The sequence below is a fragment of the Odontesthes bonariensis genome, chromosome 19 (assembly GCF_027942865.1).
Source record: "Odontesthes bonariensis isolate fOdoBon6 chromosome 19, fOdoBon6.hap1, whole genome shotgun sequence".
NCBI lineage: Eukaryota > Metazoa > Chordata > Actinopteri > Atheriniformes > Atherinopsidae > Odontesthes > Odontesthes bonariensis.
This window is the reverse complement of record NC_134524.1, coordinates 5,933,934-5,959,309: the sequence shown is the minus strand read 5'-3', so window position 1 is coordinate 5,959,309 and position 25,376 is coordinate 5,933,934. Positions and strand designations below refer to the sequence as shown.

At 41.5% G+C, this 25,376-nt stretch overlaps 3 protein-coding genes and 1 pseudogene across 7 annotated transcripts in view; 2 read left to right on the top strand and 2 right to left on the bottom strand.

Moving 5' to 3' along the window:
* Window positions 1–493: 493 nt before the first annotated feature.
* On the bottom strand, window positions 494–6,486 carry LOC142368654 (uncharacterized). Its single transcript, XM_075450858.1, has 5 exons — window positions 6,220–6,486; window positions 5,843–5,892; window positions 2,898–3,277; window positions 2,705–2,758; window positions 494–2,608 (listed from the first exon to the last, which is right to left on the bottom strand). Exons 3-5 carry the CDS (start codon window positions 3,256–3,258, stop codon window positions 819–821), a joined length of 2,205 nt encoding a protein of 734 aa, XP_075306973.1. The 5' UTR covers window positions 3,259–3,277; window positions 5,843–5,892; window positions 6,220–6,486; the 3' UTR covers window positions 494–818.
* A 5,212-nt stretch (window positions 6,487–11,698) lies between these two features.
* On the bottom strand, window positions 11,699–15,071 carry LOC142368624 (myeloid-associated differentiation marker homolog). The gene is made up of 2 exons (XM_075450833.1): window positions 14,959–15,071; window positions 11,699–13,091 (listed from the first exon to the last, which is right to left on the bottom strand). The coding sequence occupies exon 2, from the start codon at window positions 12,967–12,969 to the stop codon at window positions 12,118–12,120; it is 852 nt and encodes a 283-aa protein (XP_075306948.1). The 5' UTR covers window positions 12,970–13,091; window positions 14,959–15,071; the 3' UTR covers window positions 11,699–12,117.
* Window positions 15,072–16,488: 1,417 nt separating this feature from the next.
* LOC142369566 (U2 spliceosomal RNA) lies at window positions 16,489–16,611 on the top strand (annotated as a pseudogene).
* A 3,285-nt stretch (window positions 16,612–19,896) lies between these two features.
* arhgef11 (Rho guanine nucleotide exchange factor (GEF) 11) overlaps window positions 19,897–25,376 on the top strand; it is a 35,583-nt gene continuing 30,103 nt past the window's right edge. For all 5 annotated transcript variants that reach the window (XM_075451869.1, XM_075451867.1, XM_075451868.1 and 2 more), the window contains exons 1-3: window positions 19,897–21,194; window positions 24,826–24,917; window positions 25,003–25,107. In XM_075451869.1, coding sequence (XP_075307984.1) covers window positions 21,160–21,194; window positions 24,826–24,917; window positions 25,003–25,107 — 232 coding nt within the window. In that variant the 5' untranslated portion in view covers window positions 19,897–21,159. The remainder of the gene's footprint in view (window positions 21,195–24,825; window positions 24,918–25,002; window positions 25,108–25,376) is intronic.

Genomic DNA, 25,376 nt, shown 5'->3' with positions numbered 1-25,376 from the left:
CAGTTTTCGATTCCCATCCCTAATGGCATCCCATATTAGCAATATCGTTTATGAACATTTTCTTTCCCCCTGCTGCGTACTGTGAGCCGAGTTCCAGCCTCGTTTTGGTGTTGACGAAGGTAGTCCGGCTAGTTGGCTGGGGTTGCAAAAATAAAGCGTTTTGCTCTCAAAACAATATGAGTTCAAAAGAGTAATACATTTGCATCACAAAATCATTCTCCAGAAAAAAGTCAGACCTCACAATCGCTTGGCGCTATTTTCTCTCCCTTCCTATCCCTTCGGTGAATCATCAATAGGGCTGCTGTACGGTGGCCGACACGTGCAAACGGCAAAACAAATCCAACAGTAAAACGCTGCAAGAGAAAATTGCCGCAATCACAAAAACGACCTGAGCACACGCGACGCAATCGCCAAAACACATGCAAGAGAGAAATGCACCAAAACAGCACCCAAGAATGAAATGAAGAGAGATGGTGGATGAAGCCAATTTATTTGGTAAACACACAAGTGCTTGAAAGAAGAAGGAAAAAAAGTGTTAAAACGTTTTAAGTGCTAAAATACAAATAATACACAGTCAGCATTTTCTTTTTCCAAACATTCTCAGACAAATATGAGTGCTGAAGTGCTTTTGAAAGCATGGGGCACAAACTGATGCCCCTTAATTTACGATTAAGCAAGACACTAAAATAATATGCAGCCAAGCCACATAAAGCCAACACATACAGTGTGTAGTGTAACACATTGGGCCTCATGCAACAACCTGTTGTGGCCCTTTAATTTAAACTTAAAACACAACGGCATAATGCTGGGTTATTCTCCTAGAACAGCAAAATTAAATACACTATCACCAAGAACATTACCAATACTCCACATGATAACAGGATGGTTCCAACAAATGGTACTCTGACACAGAAAGATAACACTAGTAACAAACAGAAAACAACCACCAGCAGAATGACTTTAAAATTCTCTTTCAGGACCTTGTAAAAATCAAAAACTTGTTTGATTTTTTCCCACAGATTCTTAATTTTTGGAATAATCTTGCTTAATTCCCACACTCCTGCTGCAACCACTGCTGCAACTCCAGTAGCTCTGAGACCTGCTGCTGCACCTGCTGCACCTGTTGCCCCTGCTCCTGTTGCTCCTACACCTGTTGCTCCTGCACCTGTTGCTCCTGCACCTGTTGCTCCTGCACCTGTTGCTCCTGCACCTGTTGCTCCTGCTCCTGTTGCTCCTGCACCTGTTGCCCCTGCTCCTGTTGCTCCTGCACCTGTTGCTCCTGCACCTGTTGCCCCTGCTCCTGTTGCTCCTGCTCCTGTTGCTCCTGCTCCTGTGGCTGCACCTGTTGCTCCTGCTCCTGCACCTGTAGCTCCTGCTGCTGCACCTGTGGCTGCACTTGTTGCTCCTGCTGCTGCACCTGTGGCTGCACCTGTTGCTCCTGCACCTATTGCTCCTGCTGCTGCACCTGTGGCTGCACCTGCTACGCCTGCAGCTGCACCTATTGCTCCTGCTCCTATTGCTCCTGCAGCTGCACCTGCTGCTGCACCTATTGCTCCTGCTGCTGCACCTGCTACGCCTGCAGCTGCACCTATTGCTCCTGCAGCTGCACCTGCTGCTGCACCTGTTGCTCCTGCAGTTGCACCTGTTGCTCCTGCACCTGCTGCTCCTGTTCCTTCTTTTGTTCTCTTCTCTTCTCCTTCTTTGACTGCCTTATCTCCTTTAGTTCCCTTCTCTTCTTCATCCTTTGCTTCCTTCTCTTCTTCTTCTCCTCTTTCTTCTTCCCTTTCTTCCCCAGTATCTTTTGCATTTGCTGATGTGTCTCCATTTTGTGTTACTCCAGCAGCTGCCCCCAAGAAAGCTTCTGCCACTGTGTCTCCTGCAGGACCTGATAATTTAATCCACACACTCTTACAGACACTGTTGTTAGCTTTATTGTCAGTTTCTCCTTGCAGCAGGTGTCTCACTGATCTTTTGTTTCCTTTTTCTCTCTTTTCTGCTTGAAGCATCTTGATTGTGTAGCACGCCCCTTTGTTTTCCATCACTATCTTGTCTAATATGTGAAGCAGCTGTGTCATCTGCAACTTGTTGCTGTCACCCTTTTGGTTACATCTATTATCAACAAAGTGGTATCGACCACTGCACTTCTTCACCAAATCACAGACACATTCATTTTGTTGCACAAACTCTTCAGTTATCATTCCCTCAGGGATCTGGTCACCATGAGTGAAGACAACTGCAGCATATTTGAAAGCTTCCTCTGGGAAAAAATCATAAATGTTGTCAATAGCAATCTGCTGCAGCTCAGGGGATTTTTCCACTTTGAGCACAATCAGAAAAGCATGAGGCCCAGGAGCGCACTCTGTGATACCCCTCATGATCTCCTCCTTCAACTCTTGCTCTGCTCGCTGTGCGTCAGAGAAGCCAGGAGTGTCCACCAGAGTAATTCTTCTCCAGTGGATGGATTTGGACTCGACTTGACACTCACTTGCCCCGGAGAGCGTGAAAGCTTGACTTATTTTGAACACATTCTCCCCAAATATACTGTTTCCCAGGCTGCTTTTCCCGGCCCCCTTTGCTCCCAGAATGACAACCCTGTACGCTTTCAGCACTAGAAAACAATGACAGATAAAAATGAAACAGGTCAATTCTTTCTCAAAAGAAAAGGAGTACATATGATTAGCTTCTACATTAAATCTTTTGGTACCTTTGATGCACTTTTGAGTTCCAGGTGTACCTGGAAGAATAATCCTTGGTGGTGCTAGAGAAGTAAAAACAACAAATAGAAATGAATGCAGAATCCCCAATGTCAGTTTCATTTGAGCATTTTGGCAGTGTTACCAGATGTAAGCAAAGAATCCTTTGCTTTAAAGACATTGCAAACATTGAGCACTATTTACCTCTCTGTGCTACAACTGTTGATGTGGCTCCCTTTTCAGTTACTTTTGGTTCTCCTTCTTCAGCTTCTTGTCCTGTCATGAGTCCATCGTAAACACCTACTTTTACAGAGTACTCCTCTCCCGTCTGTGCATCTGCTGTTGCTCCTCCTCCTGCGATTCCCTGCAAAACCACAACGTTTGACCCCAAGAAAACCTCCCCCAGCGCTCCTGCGGCTGTGCCTGTTAACTTCATCCACTTGTTCTTGTTGTTGGCCTTATTGCTGCTATAGTTCATTGATTTGTTATCAGCAGACTGAATTTTGTGGTCATGCATTTGTTTTTCTGCTGCTTGAAGCATCTCGTTGGTGTTTTCCATCAGCATCTTGTGTTGAGCAGATGGTCTAGAACAAGAGGAGACACAGGGAAATGAGAAACTGTATACTGCACTGTAATGTGCATCTTTACACTTTTTAGGAAGACAAAGCCTGACTAATGGTGGCCTAAACCTTGTTTTTTTATTTATTTTCTGGACATTAATTCTCAACTTTTCTGACACTCTTGATTATTGATTTCAAATAACTTGTAAAAACTCTCAATCCCAACTTGTCATATACTGGCGCTTCATCAGGGTTCATCACTGGTTTTGAATACAGAGTGTAACTCCAAAGCATCCCTTCTGGACAAACATAACAGTTGCTGGAGACACGGGCGATGTGGCGGAAGTTCTCTACAATAAAAATGTATTTAATTGCGTATTTTCTTGCATAACCTTAATCAAGTACTTTTAATGTGTAACGTATTAATGCATTATGCAGATAATAACAGAGAAGAAAGTGGAAAAAAAATCATCTCACGGTTTGCAAGTAAAACACAAGAATACCACTTTTTTCTGCTTTGGCTGACATTGATTATACATCAATTAAACACTGCTGATAAGCCACAAAATATGAGGTAAAAACACCGTGATGGTGCTGATGATGACAAACAGTCAGTGGGGTCACATGGCACTGAAAGGATCGGATTATTTGGCTAAATTACAATAAGAATGAGTTGAGCAAGGGTAATTCTTCTTGGATATATGGCGGTGAATGAATCGGATCAGAGGCACAAAGCGTGTCATACCCCGGTATGATAGGTGGCGCTGTACCCATTCCAACTGTTGCTAATAGAGCCACTTCCTGTTGACCTCTTCACCACCACCAACAACAACAAACTCAGGCGTTGGAGAAAGATGGAGAACGCAGACCAAGATGAAGCTACGTCCCTTTACATTTGGTCTGTGATGAGCTGCTTGTTGCACAAACTCGATGCCCAACGGAGCATTCTCCATCGCGTTGTTTGTTTCTTTCTGACGGCGACAACAACAGGAATATCGTCTCTTCCAACTTCCGGTTCCCGACCCCGAGAAAAAATCTCGAGCATGCGCAGAACGCAAAGTCTGATTCACCACGTGCTTCACCGTCTGCAAACACGTTTAATTTGACTTTCAACCGAGTTATCTCGGGGTCTTAATCCGATCGCAAGTAATTCGATTCGACCCAGTTTCTTGTCAGATTAAAGGGATAGTTCGCCTCTTTTGACATGAAGCTGTATGACATCCCATATTTGGAAATATCATTTATGAACATTTTCTTACCCCTTGCTGCGTCCTGTGAGCTGAGTTCCAGCCTCGTTTTGGTGTTGACAAAGGTAGTCCGGCTAGTTGGCTGGGGCCACAAAAATAAGGCGTTTTGCTTCTCAAAACAATATGCGTTCAAAAGAGTAATACATTTGCATCACAAAATCGTTCTCCAGGAAAAGTCAGACCTCACAATCGCTTGGCGCTATTTTCTCTCTACCTTGGTATCACTACGGGCTGTGTAGACCGCGCAGACCGAGCAGTAAACACCGTAACAGGTGCGGCTATCGGCAGGTGGCTGCACGCAGTGATACGAAGGGAGGCAAATATGGGATCTCATACAGCTTCATGTCAAAAGAGGCAAACTATCCCTTTAAGGTGTCTACATGCACTTAATAACTCAATCTTATTGTAATTTAGCCAATTATCTGATCCTTTCAGTGCCATGTAACCCCACTGAGTGTGCTTAATTACATTAGCACGCTTGTATAGTTCTGATTGACATAGCTGCTAAAGTGGCTGTACACCTTATAGTACTGTTTTAATGCAAAATACACTTCAAGAATCATGAAGAATCTCTTTCAGTTTTATACATAAACCAGCAGAGGCATGCCTATATGTGTTCACACCTGCAGTCATTTAAAGGCTATTATAATCAGGAATTTAATACAGCTAAATGTTTCAGGCACTCTGTTCAGCACAGCATTTACAGGTGTCATTCACATTAAGATTAAGATTAAGGTTAGATTTATTGGTCATGCATGAACACGAAATTTGTCCTCCGCTTTTAACCCATCCAGGTTGGCACCTGTTGACGCACACATGCACAGGGTCACACACTCATAGAGACAGATGCCAACCTGGAGCGGTAGGCAGCCAATCACAGCATGGGGGTGCAGTGCCTTGCTCAAGGGCATATATGCATGTATGCAGGGACAATGATATTACTCTAGCTAGTCTGAGTGAAATCTTTCCATGGCAGTTCCAATCTTTTGTAGCATTATGTAGAATAAAAAGTGGTGGAGGAGAGAGACAAATATAAAGCAAAAATCCCCTCTCTGCCTTTTACTGCTCAGTGCTTCCATCTGGTGGTTGTTAAGGTGTAATGCAAAGGCATTCTGAGAGTTCCTGTACCCTTGAGCTCTCTTCACTGTTGCTGTGGCCTAATGTTTTCTCAGCTTGACACTATTAATCCGGATGCAGCTATTTTTAAAATCAAAATAAAATACTTCAAACCAGTAATTCAGAGAAATTTAGTTCATTATTTTCTTAACAGCACATATTTCTCAGTGTAGGGACAGTCCAAGTGGTTTTAATAGTTTTCAAATTCAACTTAAGGGAGGCTTACCTCAACTTAAAATGTGTCTTTCGAAAATCACTTTTGTTTTTCAGCTTTGTCTGTTTGCACAGTTAGAAGAGAAAACAGAAAGTTAAACGTTTAATACAAAGAAGTCTATTACATTTGATAAGACGGATTTAAAAGGACTGCGGTAATGAGCCCTCCTGGATACCCCACACTTATGTCACAAACATTTAATTTTCGATTGCATGACTAATGTAGCAGTAGATATATCACACCCATCGAACATGATTGATCCACTCATGCAGATAGCTGCAGCTGAGGATTATTTTTGACAAAACAAAAGCTTTAAAAGTGACTGTCTGCTCTGCTCAGCACCGGTGACAGTTAATGCAAAATATCATAGAGAAATCATATTTACTCACCAGCCTCTGTATTAAAAGCGAAAGCGCGAAGTAAAATCAGCCCGGTGTGTTTTTGCCTTTTATCCTCTGCACTGGCACTTTCACTTTCTGAATGACTTGCAGGATTCCCACTCACTAGTGATATTTCACACCACTAATTCTCATTCCGATCCAACACCAAGTTTTCAGACTCCAAATCTCAGATTATCTTTCTTATTCTTTATTTATTATAGAGTATTTGTTCAGTTGAACTGGGCGTCCGTGTGTCTGAAGAAGGGGCGCATTGATACACCCGCAGTTCCCCTCACTGGCAGAAGGAGATGTCAGTTAGTCCCTGCCAACTGGCGGGGAATAGGTCCTGTGAATGGAAATAACCAAGTACTGTGTTTAAAAAGTATATGTTAGCACGTAATTAGTGCAGATTAATAAAAGTAACGATACTTTTAATAAAGTATTGATCCGGACACGTTTTAAATGCGCATGCTTAAAAAAAAAAAAAAAAATGCGCGCACCATAAAAAGCCTGGTGAAGGTGGACTAAACCATTTCGTGCCAGGGGTGAGTGTGCCTGTACTCAGACAGATAGATTAAACCAATGCTTTCAAACTAGTTTAGCTAAACCGGTAAAATTAACAGTTAAATCTCCCCCTCCCACCACCACCATCTCTCGCTTTTATTTGAATACATATTTCAGAAAATGATCAGTTTGTTTATTCATCTCCTTACTCTTCAGATTTATCTAGTGTTCCCATATATAAAATAAAACTATACGCTGTAATGAAAAACTAGAGCTCTTTGTCAAGCAGCTACAACAGTGACTTGCTGGTTGCACAGAGATGCTTCAGTAATATTAATCTGGTTATGTAATATACCACATTTTACACAGTAAACTATTAAACAGTATTTCCTTAAACATCAAGTAGCCTTTTTCTCTCTCTTTTTTTTTACCTTTCAACCTTATTCAGGTAGAATCTGAATAATCTCCAAATCTGTACCATGATGCAAATAAAAATGCATTAACAGAAATGCCTTTTCATTTTTTGAATGTAGCTGCATTTTTTGACTACAAAATAAAATGGATAAATTATCTTAACTGCATTTTCATTTTCTTCTTTAAGACTGCTCATTTTGTAACTTAATTAAAATGATAAAGAAAAGGACATTTCTTTTTCGTTTTCATGCCCGCCCCTGCAAAAAATGTTCCATCATTCAAATTTCAATTTGCAATCCTTTCTGTGAAAGACACCCTGAAGATGTATTTCATTTATTTTGGTCTTGCCCCTTCTCCACCAAATTATGGGAAGATATTTGCAACTTGATTTCCACTTGTATTGAACCACATTTTTCCTTTTGCTTTGAACATATATTGTTTGGCTTCACTGACTATCCATCTGCGAAAAAATAAAAATAAAATGCATATCATTAATCTTATTATATATTTAGCCAAATGGCATATTCACAAATGTCGATACACTAATCAAAAACCACTCCTTTCTGTCTTTGATAATGAGGTCAAACAATATATTAAAACTATTAGACATTCTATTAATATGAAAGCCATTAAGACTTTTGATTTATGCGCTCTTTTTAATGTATTTGTGTAATTTGACATTCTGAAATACTGCCTCTGAATGTTTGTAGCCCCCTGGCGGTTGTAATTACACAGTTTTGTTTTGCAATGTACTGCATTGAATTTCTAAATAAAGATTTATATTTATAAAAAAAAAGGTTTAAAATTCGCAATCCCAAGTGGCGCAGGAGAGTGACGTCAGTAGCCGCTCTTCTTCTGGGTTATTTGGGCTCACCTGCATTCTCTTATTATTATTATTATCCTTATGCTCCCCTTGGCTGTTTTTTTTTTGTTTGTTTTTTGACGTTATGTACACATTTATATGTCGTTATTCTGCTTTGTTGCAAATAAAGTTATTTAAACAAAAAAAAAATTGGGCTCACCTGCACACACAACCCAGTCTCACAGAAAAACGTGTAATAGCTACGTTGGTCCACAAGGGAAAACATGGTATTGTCACAATTTGGCCCCCAAAATTGTGACAATACCACGTTTTATTTGGCCCAGAGTGGTGTGATATTACTCTATAGCTCTGATTTGGCCTATTCATTTACATTGCTTCGCAACCAGGTCACGTGACTATCAAGTTTCCCTCAGCTAAAAAACGAAAATGGCCGACTGTCAACCTTTTTTCTGTGAAAAACATAATATTTTAAGAAAGCATCTGCATTTGTATGCATTTAGATGGAATTTCCAGCGAGAACTATGCATAATATTTTCAGAATCTTCGTTCAGAGAATGTAGACGATCTTTCGTTTATTAGTTTCGCCGAAGATTTTGGTATCTCCTTGAAAAAACGTAAGAATATCACGTTTTCTACCGTTGTTAAGGTGGTTGCTATGGACGCTGCTATCTGCAACTCTGGTCCCCTCTAAGGCACTGCGGCGTCGAGTCGCCAAAGGCCTGAGAGCAGGTTAGCTAGGGCAACTTCGTTGACATCGGTATCTGTGACGGCAGAGTATGCAGCCAAGTTCTCTATAATCTGCAGAAGTCCGTCACGGGAATCTGATTCAGAAATTGTATTCAACTTCACATGGGAAGGTAATTCTAAGGTGCTGTTTACACATACCCGGGTATTTTGATAAACGCATATTTTCTAACCTTCGTTTTAAAAAAAAACTTGGTGCACACAGCCCCGTTTTAAAAAAAAAAACACGTCTACATTGATACGCTATCAGGAGCTGTTAAATTACGCCAAGCCTGACGGTGGCAGTGTTAGAACAATGAGAATTCCACACAAGCCAATCAGAAGCCTAATAGAGAACCGCTGACAGGAAGAACTTCCGGATCCTTTTCAAGAAGAAAATATGGCGCCAGGCTCATGTGTGTGGACTGATAGCGAGACTGAGCTACTTTTACACGTTGCGCTGGACTATAAAACTGCTATCGCCGTGAAAAATGTCTTTATTGTTCAATACATTGTATGACTGTAATTTTCAAAATCACACAAGCGAGTATAGCTCTCAACAACAGAAATGCTGCTAGTACCTCCATGCTTGCCAGATAAACAATGAATGGCGTTATCACGCTAGCATCCTGCCAATATGGCGGATAGGGGCGGGGCTCTGTACTATGACGACAACTCCGCATTCCAATCTGAAAACTCTGTTTTTGTCTCTTTCAACCAGTTTACACACAAACGCCAAACGGAGTTTTTAAAAAATCTCCACTTTTGCTGGAGTTTTTTTTTAGCTTTGTTTTCGGAGGAAAAAACTCCATTTGTGTATAAACGAAAGGCACAAACGAAGGGAAAGGTCTTCGTTTTTCAAAATACCCGGGTATGTGTAAACAGCACCTAAGAAGGAATGCGCGATGGTGTCAGGGAGCCCAAATAACCCAGAAGAAGAGCGGCCACTGACGTCACTCTCCTGCGACACTCTGGATTGCGAATTTTAAAACTTTTGTTTTTTAAATCTTTATTAACCCTTTGAGGCGCAACATGGGTCAAAAGTGACCCGGCTGAGTTTTCATTTTCCATATCTTTGGAATAAATTAACTGAATCATTCAATATTCAAGGTATTCCTCAATTAACTTGTTTTCAATCATCATGCATCCTTATTTTATTTTTTCCTTTCTTACTTTTTGAATAAAAACTCTTTTTGTATCACTACCTCAAAAATGACCCGCATTCATTTTCTATGTTACTTCATGTTTGACTGAGTGTTTCTATGATATATCTTTGAAATAAATAAATCATTAATAATTTTCTATTCCAAGTATGCAGTAAATATCTTGTTTTTGTTCAGCTCAAATCTTTATTTTGCTCTCTTACTTTATGAAGAAGCACAGCTTTTGTATTTCTACATCAAGTTTACACACATGGGTCAGACAGGACCCACACGCATTTACCATTTCACAGCCCAGCACAGCTCCCATCACACATCTAAGTACAGTAAGCATTGTTTTTCAATTGTACTAATATTACTTTAGAGAGTATTTGATGACATTAGTGAAAGATAACATTACATTCCATAATATGATGATTAGGTTTAAGTTACGTTGAGAGTGAGTATACTTGTCAGAAAGTTACAAGTAATTATTATTAGCTAGCTGTTGACATATTATATTTTAGTTAGGGTTATCTGTGTTATCTGTTATCATGGTTCTGTTATTTCCTTTCTTGGTTCTGTTATATAGTTCCTGTTTTATTTTTGTAGTGGTTGCCCTCTTGTGTTCTGTTCCATATTTACTTACTGTCTTTGTCTTTTTCCTGCTCGTTTTTGATTCCTCACACCTCTGTCTTGTTTGTTCATCCCTGCCTCCTGGTGTTTTCCCCACCAATCCATGTTCTGCTCACTCCCCTCTCCTGAGCTTCTCCTCCCTCTCTTCACCTGTTCTTCTTCCCCTTTGTATTTAAGTTATTTATGTTGTTGTTGCGTCATTGGTCTTCCAAAGTAAGTCTTGCTGTTCTGGTCTTAGTCTGGTAGTTGTATTTGTCTTGTTGTCGCCAAAATGTGTAAATGGTTTAAATGTGTATAGACAGTAGGATCGTTGTGGTTCTTCATTTCAACTTATAAGGACACGAAGACATTGATGAAAAGTGGTTCAAACCCTCTGCTAGCCTTGCTGTACTTTATACACGCTAATGAAATTGTCAGTCCTGTCCAAGTCGCTGATAATCTCGCCATTTCTTCTCTTTTCTCACCAGTATGTCTGAAGTATGTCTTCTGTCCCTGTTCCTTTTCTCCAGAATCTCACTTTTACAAACATAGTGTTCAGATTTCATTCCTGTGGAACGCTGGTCATCATCTGTGAAGGCAAATGGCGAATTTTATAGCCTCTATCTACAATATTTCAGTTCTCTGCTGATGGTTTCAGCTGGAGAATTTCTATTTCTCCACTTAAAGCACAATGAAAAGTTTGAGGCATTCTCTATCATCCAGACTTCAGATGTATCCACAACTGAGGTGCACTGTAATTATGACAGGCTGCAGTCTACTACAGTAGAAACAAATTGAAAACTTTTAGAATAAAGTAAATCTAATTTTCCATAAACTGGACTTGTTACACCTTGGTTTATTCATTTATAAAAAAAAAAAACTACGCCAAAACTAATTTGTTTGCACTCTACTGTAACAGAAAGACTAATATTTCAGTGTGAAAGTTTCAAATCAGGGCAGCACTCGCTAATCAGCTGTAACCGCTGCAGTGGCATCTTATAATATCAGATACAAAGCCCATCTCCCTTATTAACAGCTGCCAGTTAAGGGGGGCTTTTTCAGGAATCATTAGCTTTTCCATTTATGTTTGACTGAAGAATCCGAACTGTCGAACGTCTGCATCGATAGAGCACTCACAGTGTGGGGGTATGAGTTTCAGACTTCCTTTGTATTTCCTGTTGCAGCCTGTTTGCATCACATCTCCATTTGTATGCCCTTTCCTTTTCTCACTGACTACAAGGTGATCAAAAACATCAATAAAGGTCCCAGATTCCATCTTTTAAGTAAAACATTTATTGATTTCAGTTGTTATAAAAGTAATAAAAGGTAATAAAGAACACAAAATAAATCTTTCATGTTGAGCTGTGATGATCAAATTTAAAAGTTATTCCCTTGTGATCCAGTGTGTTCACTATTATATTCTAATACTGTTTTCCATTCATGTTTTGTTACACATTTAACACACATCACTTCACATTCAAAGTTAAATACTGTACTGTAGCCATCTGTTCATACACCAACATGCACAAACACACTTTTGGTGCTTCCCTCCATCGACACGTCTAATTTAAGCATTTGAAAAATATGCAAAAAAAAACGATGCAATGTGTCTTTTTTTTTCGTCAAGATTTTTTTGCTCAGCAAAACACACCCAAGCTCTTAGCAGCTGCGTTTGTGTTCTTCATCTCCTCACACGCTGACAAACACTAATCTGGCGGTGTAGGCCAGGTCAGCGAGGTAAAGCAGGAAGTTGAGGGCAGTGAGCACGGACACAGCGATCAGGTTCCTGGAATCTCTGTATCCAACCCGGTACTGCTTGTCAAACTGAAACACTGGCCAGATGATGGTGGCCGTCAAATACATGATGACCGCCAACAGGCCGTACGCCGACAGGAACTTGGAGAACGGGATGGGGAGACAGCCGGTGCACTCTCCCACGCACAGCACCACCACAGCCATGGAGAGGATGAAGCAGATGCAGTACACAGCCATGCACCACTTCAGCGCAGCGTGCTGGTTGTATGACACAGGGTCGCTAACCAGGATGAAGATAAGACAGGCCACAAAGGTTTGGCACACTTTCATTAAGCCTGGAGCCGTAGCCATGTAACCCGCAACCTCTCCGGGCCTGGCTTTGGACAGGCTCACCTCCCACATGTAGGCCACCGTCGCCAGGCAGGAGAAGACTGTGGAGGTGATGCGATGGTCGCGGACGTCACCGTGGCGCGGAGAGTCCTTGAGGAAGAACACTGGGAAAATGATCGATGCGGAGAGGCAGAGGAGGGCACCATAGCAGGCGACAGTGATGGGGAAGTTGGACCAGGACACGGGAGCTCGGGCCTGGAGGCCAAATTGCTCCACCAGCAGAATCAGCAGGGTGCAGGCGAAGCTGAACGCCCAGCAGAAGATGCACCAGTCGGCCATGCCTCCGTGGGGCAAAAGGGCTCCATGAGCTGCAACGCTGAACGCAACGCAGGTGAACAAAAGGGCAGCTACTCGCACCCAAAGCAGCTGCGAGGTGGGGAACACGATGAGAGGCATGATGGGATGTCACAGTCTGTTAGGAGGTGAAAGGAGCTTTTTGTAGTCCAGAAAAGCTGAAGATGAGTCTTAGACTGCGTACGAGATCCTATAACAAGCTCTGCCGACATGTGTCACATTATCTGCACAAATGAAATAAATATAGTTAGAAAAGTTGGTAGAAATATGACAGCATAAGTTAAGTTAAGCAACAGTGATTTACTTCAAACTGATGAAAAAATTGTCTTGTCAGTCTTCGTCATAAAAAACCCGGGAGCTGTAAATTTAGCGTTTGATACGTTGTTCATTCTTGACTAACGTGTCTTGACTCAAAGTTAGGTTGTGTAAAGACAAAGGAATGCGTGAGGTTTCCTGTTCCCGCCGTGACCTGTGTCTGCAGGGAAGTCAGAAGAAGCTGGAAAGTCCCAAAAAGGAAGAGAAATATGAGTAACGTGAGTTTGACGCTGCTGCCCTCTTGTGTCCACAGCATGTAAATTTAGAGTTGAGATCAGATCAGTGTTATACAGACTTACTTTACTTTTATTTCAGACACAAAGATCCCCGTCAACATGGAGATAAACACCATCGCATTTCGGAAATCGTTCATGAGTCATACATCAAGTGATTCATAAGACAACCCTTATCATACATCCAGTATTAATTTAGTTTCTTTGAAAGGTGACATACCCAATTAGTGACCAAAAGGGCTCTTACTCCATTTGGACATAAATAGTACAAACATAAATAGTACAAAGTTTGTACTATTTATCTGAAGATAAATAGTAAATAATAATATCCCCCTCAATATTAGATAATAATAATAAATAGATAATAATAATATAATATATAATAAGGTAATGTAAAAAAATAATAATATAATATAATATAATATAATAATAATATAATAAGATAATATATAATAAAAAGGTAATAATATCCCCTCATTTCTTTTTTTGAGATAGAATAAGAGCAAGAAAGAAATATCCGTGTTCAAGTTTAATGCACACATATGTCAGGAGGATGTGGTTTAACAGAAGGGAGGAAATGTACCGGGTGTGTGTGCAGCTATGTGATTACTTTAGAGAAATGAATAAAATAGCATCGTTTGAGTGCTTTCCTTAACTTAACAGATTATGGACAGTTATGGACAATGCATTGTTGAGAGGGAACGTGCTCTCAGCCAATCCTTGAAAATTGCAAACTTCTTTAGCCTTTAAATCTAGTACCACACTTCCTGTTCTGTGTAACGAGGCTCTCACACACACACAGGAAGCAGCTAATAGCATGTCTCCAGGAACCCCTTCGAACAAAACAAACCAAATGAGCACGTAATCTTCTTTTTTTCTCCTCAACACGATGAGAACCAAGCCCAGAATTACAGTTAGAGCTTAACACGGCTGCAGTTAGTTGATAGAACTGAGCAGCAAAACTCTTACTTTTTGATTCAATTTTTTTCATTATATATATTTATTATGATTTTTTTTTTTTTATTACAGTTTTATTACTGAGAGTTTCCAGTTAGCTCAGCAGCTGCAGCACACTGAGGAAACTGTGGCTGTGTGGTGACTGTGGCCTCTTTGCTGAAGGTTTTGGTTTGCGGCGTTGGTTCGATACTACAGGACGTGACTACTCAACAGCTTTATTCCAATGAAATATAATAGTTAAATCAGTTTTTAAAGTGTTTTGGTGTTCAAAAGAGTGAAAACAACGAATCACACCTGAGCTCCTTCTACAGCCAACTTGTTACACCTTCTGTTGGATATCAGCTCCGGAAAACACGGCATTATAAAGAACACGGATCATTATACTTCTATGTCCTGCAGAATTAGATGCATAACAACAATAATAACTGACATTTCCCTGCCCGAATAGCGGACATACCACGCCCAGTGGTATGCCAGGACTCTGTTCCGAAAATAAACCATGATAATAGCCAGCTCCTACCTGCAAAGTCTACTCATTAAGAGGGCAAAAAAAAAAAAAAAACGTTTCTCTGAGGGTTGAGCTTACCTTTTTCTCGGCTCGGAGCTCTCGGCCAGGTTCCAGCTGCGGGCTTTAGTTTCCGTGTGTTCTCGCATCTCCTCCACGGTGCCTTCCTCACAGCAGAAACGGTCCCACGCCCCGCGCCGCCCATATTTGGTAAAGTGTTGAAACCCAGTTAGGTCATCGCGGTTCCTCTTCTCAAGTGTTCATACCAACGTCACTTACTCACATAGTAATGTTTTCTTCCCATAGTAATGTTTTCTTCCCATAGTAATGTTTTATTCCCATAGTAATGTTTTCTTCCCATAGTAATGTTTTATTCCCATAGTAATGTTTTATTCCCATAGTAATGTTTTCTTCCCATAGTAATGTTTTATTCCCATAGTAATGTTTTATTCCCATAGTAATGTTTTATTCCCATCGGTAGTTGGGTGGGAGGTTTCAAAATGTACCTTAATAAAAGTAAGTCTTTCTTCTTTTTTTTTTTTTTAGCATTTAACAATTGCATCACATCCCAGATAGCATGCGGATGTGGGCCACTTGAGGCAACGATCCGGCACTGTAGGCATTCTTCTGGCCCGGACAAAACAGATGTGAGCCAGGGGCGGTTCTAGGGGCGGGGCCACAGGGGCATTGGCCCCAGCTGAAATCTGATTAGCCCCCTGACATGCTCCTGTCCTGTCACTCATCTGTCTTTTGTTCAGTTCCCGTCACAAAAACCGAAGAATGATGCTGTTTTAGAGGAGTGAAATGTACAGTAGTCACCCACATGCAACTTTGTGTATGTTTGTGAGAGAGATGTTTTGAACTGACAGTATTTGTGAAACAGTAAAAAGGTTTTAAAAAATGAAATAAAATGCTGGATTTTCTCCCACGCAGTGTGTGTTTGAGAGCATTTTGTCTATGTACAGTAAAAATGCATGTAAAATTGGTAAGGAGTTTTTTAATTAAGTGTTTAATTAAAGGGACACTATGTAATTTCTTCCCCCATCTAGTGGTGCAATTTTATTTTGCAAAGTCGAATGAATTTGCTCTCTAGCGCCTCGCGTTTTCAAACGTGCGTTGCAACTTCTTGAACTACGGCAGGCGGTATGTGTCCAGATTCAAGAAGCTATAGCTTCAGACTCAAGGTCCATACAAACAAAAAGACATCAAGACACACAGTACAAAGGATTACATAACACACATACAACAACACTATAAATACAGATGACAGATAACATGTCAGATAACAGAAGTTGACATAGCCTTTGGTGTGCAAATCATATTCCGGGAGTTACCGGAAGTGACGTTGATGCAGCGGTAGCGTTAGCAGCAGTGTGTAGTTGCTATCTGGAAAGTGTTCTTTTAAATAAACTCCCGGTAAACTTACAAACTTTCTAATGCCTCGTTTTGTGAGTTAAGGGCCTATGTGTACTACGGCAGAAGTTTGGTAACAATCAATGAATTATTAATGGGATAATTTACGAGATAAAATCTATTTACCATTAGCGCCGGTAGCGGACGTGACGTCAAAATGACGTCATTTCCGCTTCCAGGCCTGGCGTTAGGGATACATTCCCTACCCGGGGACCATATATTAAATTGATTTTTGGAACAGGGAGATGAAATAGGGGCTTGCTCCGTCCACTCCACCCATTGACCTGGTATTGCAGTATCTCCAGGAACGGTGCACTAAGAAAAAAAAAGAAAAAAAGAAAAAAAGAAAAAAAGGCCTGGAGTTGGGGAAAACGCGATTCGAAGTGCTTTATGTCCCTCTCGGCACTTCGTCGTTACCTTACCAAAACGGAATTGTGTGCAAGGGTGTTGGACAAATACATGGCCCCTCTATGAACACTGTAGCCCCTTAATGGCTCAGAAATATCCTAGATCCGCCACTGTGTGAGCCTAAACTGGCCCATGTAGTCAAGGCTACATTTGGGCCAAATATCCCCAAAACAAATACGGCCCAGCTTTGGCCGATATAAAGCAAGTTAGCAACGACTAATCCGGATGTGAGTTTTTTTTCACTGCCACGAATGAGGTTGAGCAAGCAGATATTGGGTCAGTGGTCAGGCATAATATCAACTATATCTTCAGATTAATTGTAATTAAAAACAGACTAGTTTTTCAAGTTGAAGTTTTGAATGGCATCAACACAATATTATAATGTATAACTTTAAATAATTTCACCGGGCCTTTTTTGTTTGGTCTCCAGACGAGGTTTTGTGCTTTGCACTTCACTGCCACCATATACAGTAACCACAGTAATGCTTTACTGAATCAACTAAATCTGTTCTTTTGTGTATTTCTTAAAGGGCCACAAGACGGATTTGGATTTTTGTAGGTCAACAACTCTGTTCCTTTGGCCTGGATTTTGTTTTGTTTTGCCATTGTATTTTCTTCAGTAGGTTTCCTCATCTTAGACCCCAAGATGAGTCCCAACAAGAATGGACCACTGCATGCCACCATTTAAACAGTATCTAGGGGTACCATAATGGCATGTAGCCACAAATTCAGACCATTATTCTATGTTTTCATATTTGACATAACATTTTATCATGGTTGTGACTCCCTAAGTGTGCAGGTTAGTCAAGGTCATAGAGTGTAAACCAGTGCTGGACAGAATTAAAATGCACAGTCGCCCACATCCGGTTGAGTGCTGGTTTATTTGGTCTGTTTTTGGCTGACATCTGGCATTGTGATGGCTTGGTTGTGGCCCACTTTTGGCAAACATGAGCGGACCGCCCAAGTGCCATCATTCCATGCTGTATGTGGGCCGGATGAACATGTCAGGTTTGGGCCGGATATGGGCCAAAAGAGTTTTACTATCTGGGATCCACTTCCCTCATTATAATGTTATTTAAACGTACGTGTTGCAATGTCTGACATTTCCTCAAATTAGCTAAATGAACTAATCTGTTATGTTTGAGGATCACAAAGTGTGGGCATAATCAGTGTAATTCAAACTTCAGCGCTTTTATCAGTCTGGGTTAAAAAAAAAGTGCACAGAATAGAGCTACCTGTGGTAAGAAAACACATTAACCTTTCACTTTGTGGCTGAATTGCCTACTGCACTATGAAAGGATATTTTTGCATAAAATTTAAATCTTTCTTGATGGCAATCCTGAATAAAATTCGTCAAAAGTCTCATTTGTGATTTACAGTACCTGAGCAAAGTGTAAATGGTAATACTTTGGGGGGGTGAAGCTTTACTTACCTTGCTACACTTTGAATATAATGAAAGTCCATTTATGCAAATGTGATGAAAAAATTGTCAAGATTTTGTGATAGTCGTTCAGTATTTCTGAATGCTATTTAAAAAAAAAAGCATTTTATTTGTTTAATTTTGGGATAACTTATAAGCAGGGGTGGAGCAGTGATTTTAAATGTGGGGGTGTTCCAGGGGTGGCACATGAGCGCCACATCAAGCCCAGAGACACGACGCTGAAGTTGGCATCCGATTCGCCAGCCTCCGATTCGCAAATTAAATGGATGGGTATAAAGGGCCATTTCACTGCATTTTTGCATTTTGATCGCCCTAAACTAGATCCTGTATGGAAACTACAATAGTTAGACCGCTCAAATCTGGATAGAATTGTTCTAAAGAGGCTGTAGATTTCTTAAAACCTTGTTTGGGATTTGTGAAGACTTTTTCTGATTTGTGAAAATGCCGAACAGGGCCATTTTACTGCTTTTTTTGTATTCTCATCACTCTAAACTAGGTCCTGTATAGAAACTACAATAGTTAGACTGCTCAAATCTGGATGGAATTATTCTAAAGAGGGTACAGAGTCTTTAAAACACATTGTACGTTGGTGCACCACGAGGGTGGGCAAACCGTTAATATAATACATCCATGGAGCGAACAGTTCTTTGGAAAATGTGGGGGGGGTGAAATCATCTTGCTGTAAAAGTGGGGTTGCCGAAACTCCCCCATCCCCCACGGGTGCGAAGCCCATGCTAAGTTATCATTTGAGATAGTATCTCAAAATTTTATGATATTTAGTCAAACTTTGGGGTTACCAAAGCCCTTTTTAGACCTTGTTGAACCAAAAAGGATGGCTTGTCAAGCCACTGTTCCCATGGGGTGATTCCCAAAGACCAGACAGAGGAGAATCAGTTAACGTGTGCACTGCTCACACAGTGAGCCGGTTTTGTGGATTCAGCTGAGAGATAACAGTGTTGTTGATTATAGTATTGTGTTCCGCCATGCTGGCTTACTCACGTACCGATGTGGCAACTTTGCGGCTACTTTCCTTGCTGGACAAGAAGCAAACCAGTGGCCCAGTCTGAGTTTCTGAGTTCCTGGTCATAACTGTGATGACTTTCCTTGCTGGTTTAGAGGCATGTCAATGGCACGCTGAGTTTTTGAGTTATTTTTCATAAAAATGAAAGAAGAACGCCGCCTCAAGTCAGATTTCTGACTCTGAAAGTCAGAGGAACCTCACGAACCCTGCCTTTAAAATCCAACATGGCTGCCCCTTGCATACAAAAAGTTCATAGTGGTAGTAATAAACAGTTTATTATCATATTTTGTCACACTTAATAAGTCACACATATGGCATTTTTCCAGCTTCTATCATTTAACACATTGCTCTGGTGTATTATGTGAAATACAGCATTTTTTGTTATCAGCTTGAATTGCTGTTAATAGGTAGCCTGGTCAGTTAGCAAAACATTGAGTTAATCCTGTTGGTTTTCTGACTCACAACTGGAACACAGTCAACTGGGACGTGATGTCATTCCCAGCTCTAACTTCCAAGATTACACTCAGGACATTCATGTGATCTTTTAAAAAGATAATATAAAAAGTAACTGTTGAGATAATAAGTTAGAATTTTGAGAGTGGCAGAAATGGGCTTCTTTAAAGTTGTCTAGTACTTTTTGGATGAAACATCTCTTTTCTACGCCTGTTTACTGAAGCCTGCGAGCAAACTACCTGCAGTACACATATCCTTCCCGATGAGGGCGCTGTTTCGACTTTGTTCGTGGTGGAAAAGCAGTCAGGACAGCAGGATAACAACACAGCCAGCAGCACCATTATCCTAAGAAACGGGAGTAAAAAGACAAAAAATATAAGCGACGAAGACAGTAGTCAAGTTTATATTCCTCTTGTTCACCAAAAGAGGGAAGCAAGTCCTGAGTTACATCTGTATTATGGGAAGAAGACCTGCTGTAAGGTGGAGCTCTACTGGAATGCCTTCAAGCTAACTCGCTAACGTGCAACTTTATGTCTGAATTTGCACGAAGCCTGGATTTTTGGAAACACCGGGCTGGTATTTACATAGTCTCCGACAGTCTCATACATTTAAAATCCATTTATTCGCATGCAGCTAAAACCATGCTGTGCTTTCGTCTGCCAGACATAGCTGGTTAGCTAGCTAGCTCGTAGGCTCGTTGGCGCAGTTGCAAGCCGGGTACGCAGATCTTAGAGTCGGCGTTAGCATTAACGCCATGTCGCTGGTTGAATGCGGCCTATTTTTAGTGCTATCTTCAGCAAGCTAACGCTGACTAGATGTAGCTCTCCTCACATCGTAGTTAATTAGATAAGATCACAGGGGCATTTGCCTTAAATTTAAACATAGTCAATGCAATACGACTGGGGGATGAACAAAGTAAGATTATTTGGGTAGGCACGTCTGCTGAAAGCTCCACATGTAAACAAGTCTGAGTTTTTGGCTGCAGCTTATTACTAGATATTCGAGTTAATCGTGTTGCTGTTCTCTGTAGCTCGGTTTTACGTGTTGAAGTAGTTACTTTGAGCTCATCTTTCAGTGAATTTGGCTTACACTGGCATTAAAAGGCATGGGGTGTTGTTGACAGAGAGACATATCAGCCATTCATTCATGTTTGATGACCCTTGAGGGTCAGGCTTGTTTTTTATTCATTTCCACTATAGCAAAGCCACCACATCAAATAACTTATAGTTAATGTTATATATGTTTTCAACCACTAACTGGGGAATACTTTGAGGATTTGAGTGTTAGTTTTAGCAGCACTTTCTTTTAAAATCCCACTGACCCTACTGGAACTGCTTGTGTGGATGGGAACATGAGGGACACTGTGTCTGATCTGAACCAACTTCCAAGTAGCCTGAAGATCTGATCAAAGCGCAACAGATAGCCCCATTGTGTGGACTGCAAACTGAGGAGGAAAGAGATGGTGATGATGATGATGATAAAAGAGGCCCAGTGACAGTGTTTATCCCACACCGAGGAAGCAGAGGAGTGTCACAGGGCTGCAGACATGAGTCTCCGCCAACCCACCTCCACACTGGACAGGTATGAGGTTCGCATCCAGTACACTTACACAGTTCCAGTTCCATTGCGTCTCAACGCCTTGCATAAAAATGCGGTGTGTTCCCAGATCAGCCTTTTGACTCACTTTATCACAATGAAGTTCAGTCAGGCTGTGGGAAGAACAAGTCAGACACGTTAACTTAGGAGGGTTGATAAAGCTGCTATTGGGATTCAGACGGGGTGAAATACTGTAGGAATTTTAATTTCACACTAACTTGAAACAAACAGTTTCTCTGTAATGTCTGTTTTTTGTGAGATTAATCTATATTTCCTGCTCAGATGTCACATTTCTCTTCACCTGCTGTGTGTAGCGTTATCTCTGCTGTACTGTAGCTCATTGTGTGTGTTACTGCTCTCCATTACCATACTGACGATGTCTCCCTGCTCTGCGTGATCACCTGTGCGATGAACCTTTGTCTTTATCGTGTGTCTTTCCTGTCTCTCCTGCCATCATCTGTTTTCCCTGGTGTGTTCTTGTGCACGTGTCCACCGCTTCCCACTACTCTATCTGTGTGTGTCATGTGACAGCAGGGCAGCCAATAAGAAAAACGCCCACCTGTTCAGGTAGGAGAGCTGCCCGGTAATCGCTGGTGTCAGGGTGTGGGGGTTAATGGTGCCTACAGATTGTACAGCTGTGGCAGCAGATTCCTCAGTTTGTTCCTCGCTTGTTATTTCACGGTGTGCCCAACACATAAAAACGCCTCATGGATAAAGAATGTGTCGTATACACTCAAAATTTGTCACAGGAATGCATTGCCTCATATCCATCCATACAAGAAGTACCTACCGTGCTGATTATACCAATTTATTTTTAGCTCCTCATACTCCACCTACCTGGGACATTTCAGGTGCATTCAGATGCACACACTGCTGGAGAAAAGACTAACCAACACCTCCAGCAGAATAGATCTGCACAAGCACATGACCACATCCTATCACGCTTTCCATCATCAGCTCAGTTACATCAGTTTTTTAAATATGTCTTTGCGTGTGTTCGCATTTTAAACCGATTAAAACAAACTGTGATATCAGTGGGAAAGCTTCGTTCCCATTAAACAAGCGAACCCCCTAAAACAGGGATGTCCACATCCGGTCCTCGGGTGCCACTGTCACGCAGGTTTTAGATGTTTCCCTGCTTCAACACACCTGATTCAGATGAAACGGATCTCTTCAAAAGATTGTGAAGTTCTGCACGAGCCTGCTAATGATGCAGTGATCTGAATCAGGTTTGTTGAAGCAGGGAAACATTTAAAACCTGCAGGACAGCGGCCCTCGAGGACCGGATGTGGACATCCCTGCCCTAAAAGGTGGGCCAGCTCCCAAACTTAGCCTAAAATATGACTGCTGCAGTGACCGAAGACATAAAACGCACAGTTTGATTCTTGATGTCCAGCTTGCGTCGTTCTCTTCAACATAGAATTCGATACGGGCATCTTTACCAGTATGTCTCCCTTTTGTGTGTGTTACACAGGAACTCTTTGGAGGGATTTAGGCTTATTTATGCTCACTGTGATATCTCCTTTCGTAAAAGACCTGCTTGAATCCAGGGAGAGCAATTTATCCAAAATGTACAGCCTTGCTTTGGACGTTTTGTCCACAAAATGTACGTCAGAGAAGCTGTCCGGTCAGACTGTGAGCTCATCTGTGCGACTGTTATGAGGCACCAACTAATTGTTAACGTATTGGAAAAAAACTTCGTTGTGTCGCTCGTTGGCTTATAGTGATGTTATTTATTTCCGTCTTTGGTAATTTCAGGAGAAATTTCAAGATTTAGTTATAATTTGGCATCTTCTTCGTGTCAGTTAGTAGATTCCTCCCTTCAAAATGCTCCTGGTAGGCATGTTGCAGCTCTTTAACTGTGCCTGTACCCAACGGGAGACATTTCATGCTGATGTTACCTTTACTATCAGATGAGAAAACTGGTTTTCCCCCCATTGCTTGGCATTGTCTGTCCACTCTAACGACCGTCAGTGTTGTCCAGAGGCTCTCTCTGTGTTTTAGATGGAAAACAATGCGCCTCAAACATTGAACAGTTAATAGTCCTGCCCCTGTGAGAGTTGGTTGGTGAAGTCAGTCTTTAGGGCTGTTGGACACCAAGCCGACAATCGGCCGTAGAGAAGTAAGCTTCTGCCAGATCCAATCGGGTTTTTTTCAGCCAATCCGTTCTGTTGAATCGCTGTCGGGTTGAGCGGGGAGAGAGATCTCTCTGACTGGCTGTTCTTCGTAATGAACAAACACTTCAGTACGTTATAGAATTTAAACCCTGTTCTGTTCGGTGTTTAAAGTGTTTAATGAAAGCATGCTTGTACAAAGCAATCCATACGACGCGTTTTTAAGGCTGAACACTTTCAAACGGCCTATAACTGAGCTAATGAGCTGATTTTTATACTAATGTTGTTTTGTTGACGTTTTTTTTTTTACCTTCCTGAATAACTTATAGGCTCCTGCTCTGTAGTTGCATCCTTTTGTGCACGTTTATATTGTTGTCTCTGCGGTGTGTTTAAGAGCAGTTGTTTTCCCCGCCGCTGCCGCTGGGAGGAGACATGAGCGCGTGGGCGGGGTGTATAAGACCTCTTCGATATTAGAACTTTGCACTGAGTTCCTGCGTCATACACCATCAGATAAATTTGTCCCATTAAAGGGATAGTTCGTCTCTTTTGACATGAAACTGTATGACATCCCATATTAGCAATATCATTTATGAACATTTTCTTACCCCCTGCTGCGTCCTGTGAGCAGAGTTCCAGCCGAGTTTTGGTGTTGATGAAGGTAGTCCGGCTAGTTGGGTGGGGTTTAAAAAATAAAGCGTTTTGCTCCTCAAAACAATATGCGTTCCAAAGAGTAATACATTTGCATCACAAAATCGTCCCTCCAGAAAAAGTCAGACCTCACAATCGCTTGGCGCTATTTTCTCTCCCTTCATATCACTACGGGCTGTGTAAACTGTGCAGACCGAAGTGCAGACGGAGCAGCAAACACCGTAACAGGTGCAGCTATCGGCAGGTGTTCATAAACGATATTGCTAGTATGGGATGTCATACAGCTTCATGTCAAAAGAGGCGAACTATCCCTTTAAGTCGTGGCTGCTTTCAGTGTTTACAATCTGTAAGGGTATAGAGGGCACGAGGATGGTTCAAACAGTCCCATGTTGGTCAGTTTCTTCCTGTTGAATTCTCAATGTTCTTCGTTCTGAATTTCTCTCTGTTTTCTCTGCCCTCTTTTCCCTTTAATCTGTTTCTTGTTCTTTTCTGTCACGCTTCGCTTTCAGCCCTTTTGCTGCTTGGTGAGTTTACATGTCTACTGCTTACTTACTGCTGTTGGTGTACTCTCATTTTCTCACTGTTTCTACTCCATCCCGTCTGACCCCATTGCAGCCGCTGTTCTATCTCCTCTCATTTTCTGCTTTCCTTTATAAACTTCTCTCCTTTCTTTTTGCCCTCTTCCATCATCTATCATTCATCTCCTGTTCAGGCACTCTCCTTTCCTTCACTTATTACCTTCAGAGCTCAGCTCTTCCATCGCAGACGGCCCTTTCGGGAATGTTTCTTAAATTGCCCCGTTTAGCGTCATTTCAAAGCTAACCCGGTCTCTGTTTCTCATCACTCAAATCTAGGCTCAGCAGTCTGACAATTGGAGACTCCGAGCGCAAATCCTCTGCCAGCCAGCAGAGAGAGCAGACGACGGACGTCATTGCAGAGAGCACAAGTAACTGACACGCTGTGCTGGCTGATGTCACTGTTTGTGGATCGGTTCAGAATCACAAACTGAGCTTTTATACCTTCTTACCCAGGTCCCGGTCTTGTCCAGAGGTGTGTGGTCGTGCAAAAGGACCAGCTTGGTTTTGGCTTCACAGTGTGTGGAGAGAGAGTCAAGCTAGTGCAGAACGTCCGACCAGGTGAGACACCCACACAGTGGAGGCGTTTGCTTAATCACCACAAATTTATCCCTGTATTTCAGAGGGATACTGAGACAAAATGCCACAAGAAGTTGCTCTTTCTTCCTGTGTTTTTGTTCACAGAAAGATGCTCTGACAGAAGTGGCAAATACTTGAGATGGAAATCTTTTTTATCAGGAATTAATAGAATAGAAAACTGCACCTAACCTCAGCAAAATTGGCGACATTATATGTGAAATGGGTATTTATTTATGCAACTGTGCATTTTG

What these genes read in the sequence shown, in the direction of transcription:
- LOC142368654 (XM_075450858.1), bottom strand. Translation starts at nt 3,258, where the DNA reads ATGCTGATGGAAAACACCAACGAGATGCTTCAAGCAGCAGAAAAACAA. An exon ending in AACAGTTGTAGCACAGAGAG is followed by an intron (nt 2,759 to 2,897) that starts GTAAATAGTGCT and finishes TTACTTCTCTAG; the next exon opens with CACCACCAAGGATTATTCTT. An exon ending in AACTCAAAAGTGCATCAAAG is followed by an intron (nt 2,609 to 2,704) that starts GTACCAAAAGAT and finishes ATTGTTTTCTAG; the next exon opens with TGCTGAAAGCGTACAGGGTT.
- LOC142368624 (XM_075450833.1), bottom strand. Translation starts at nt 12,969, where the DNA reads ATGCCTCTCATCGTGTTCCCCACCTCGCAGCTGCTTTGGGTGCGAGTA.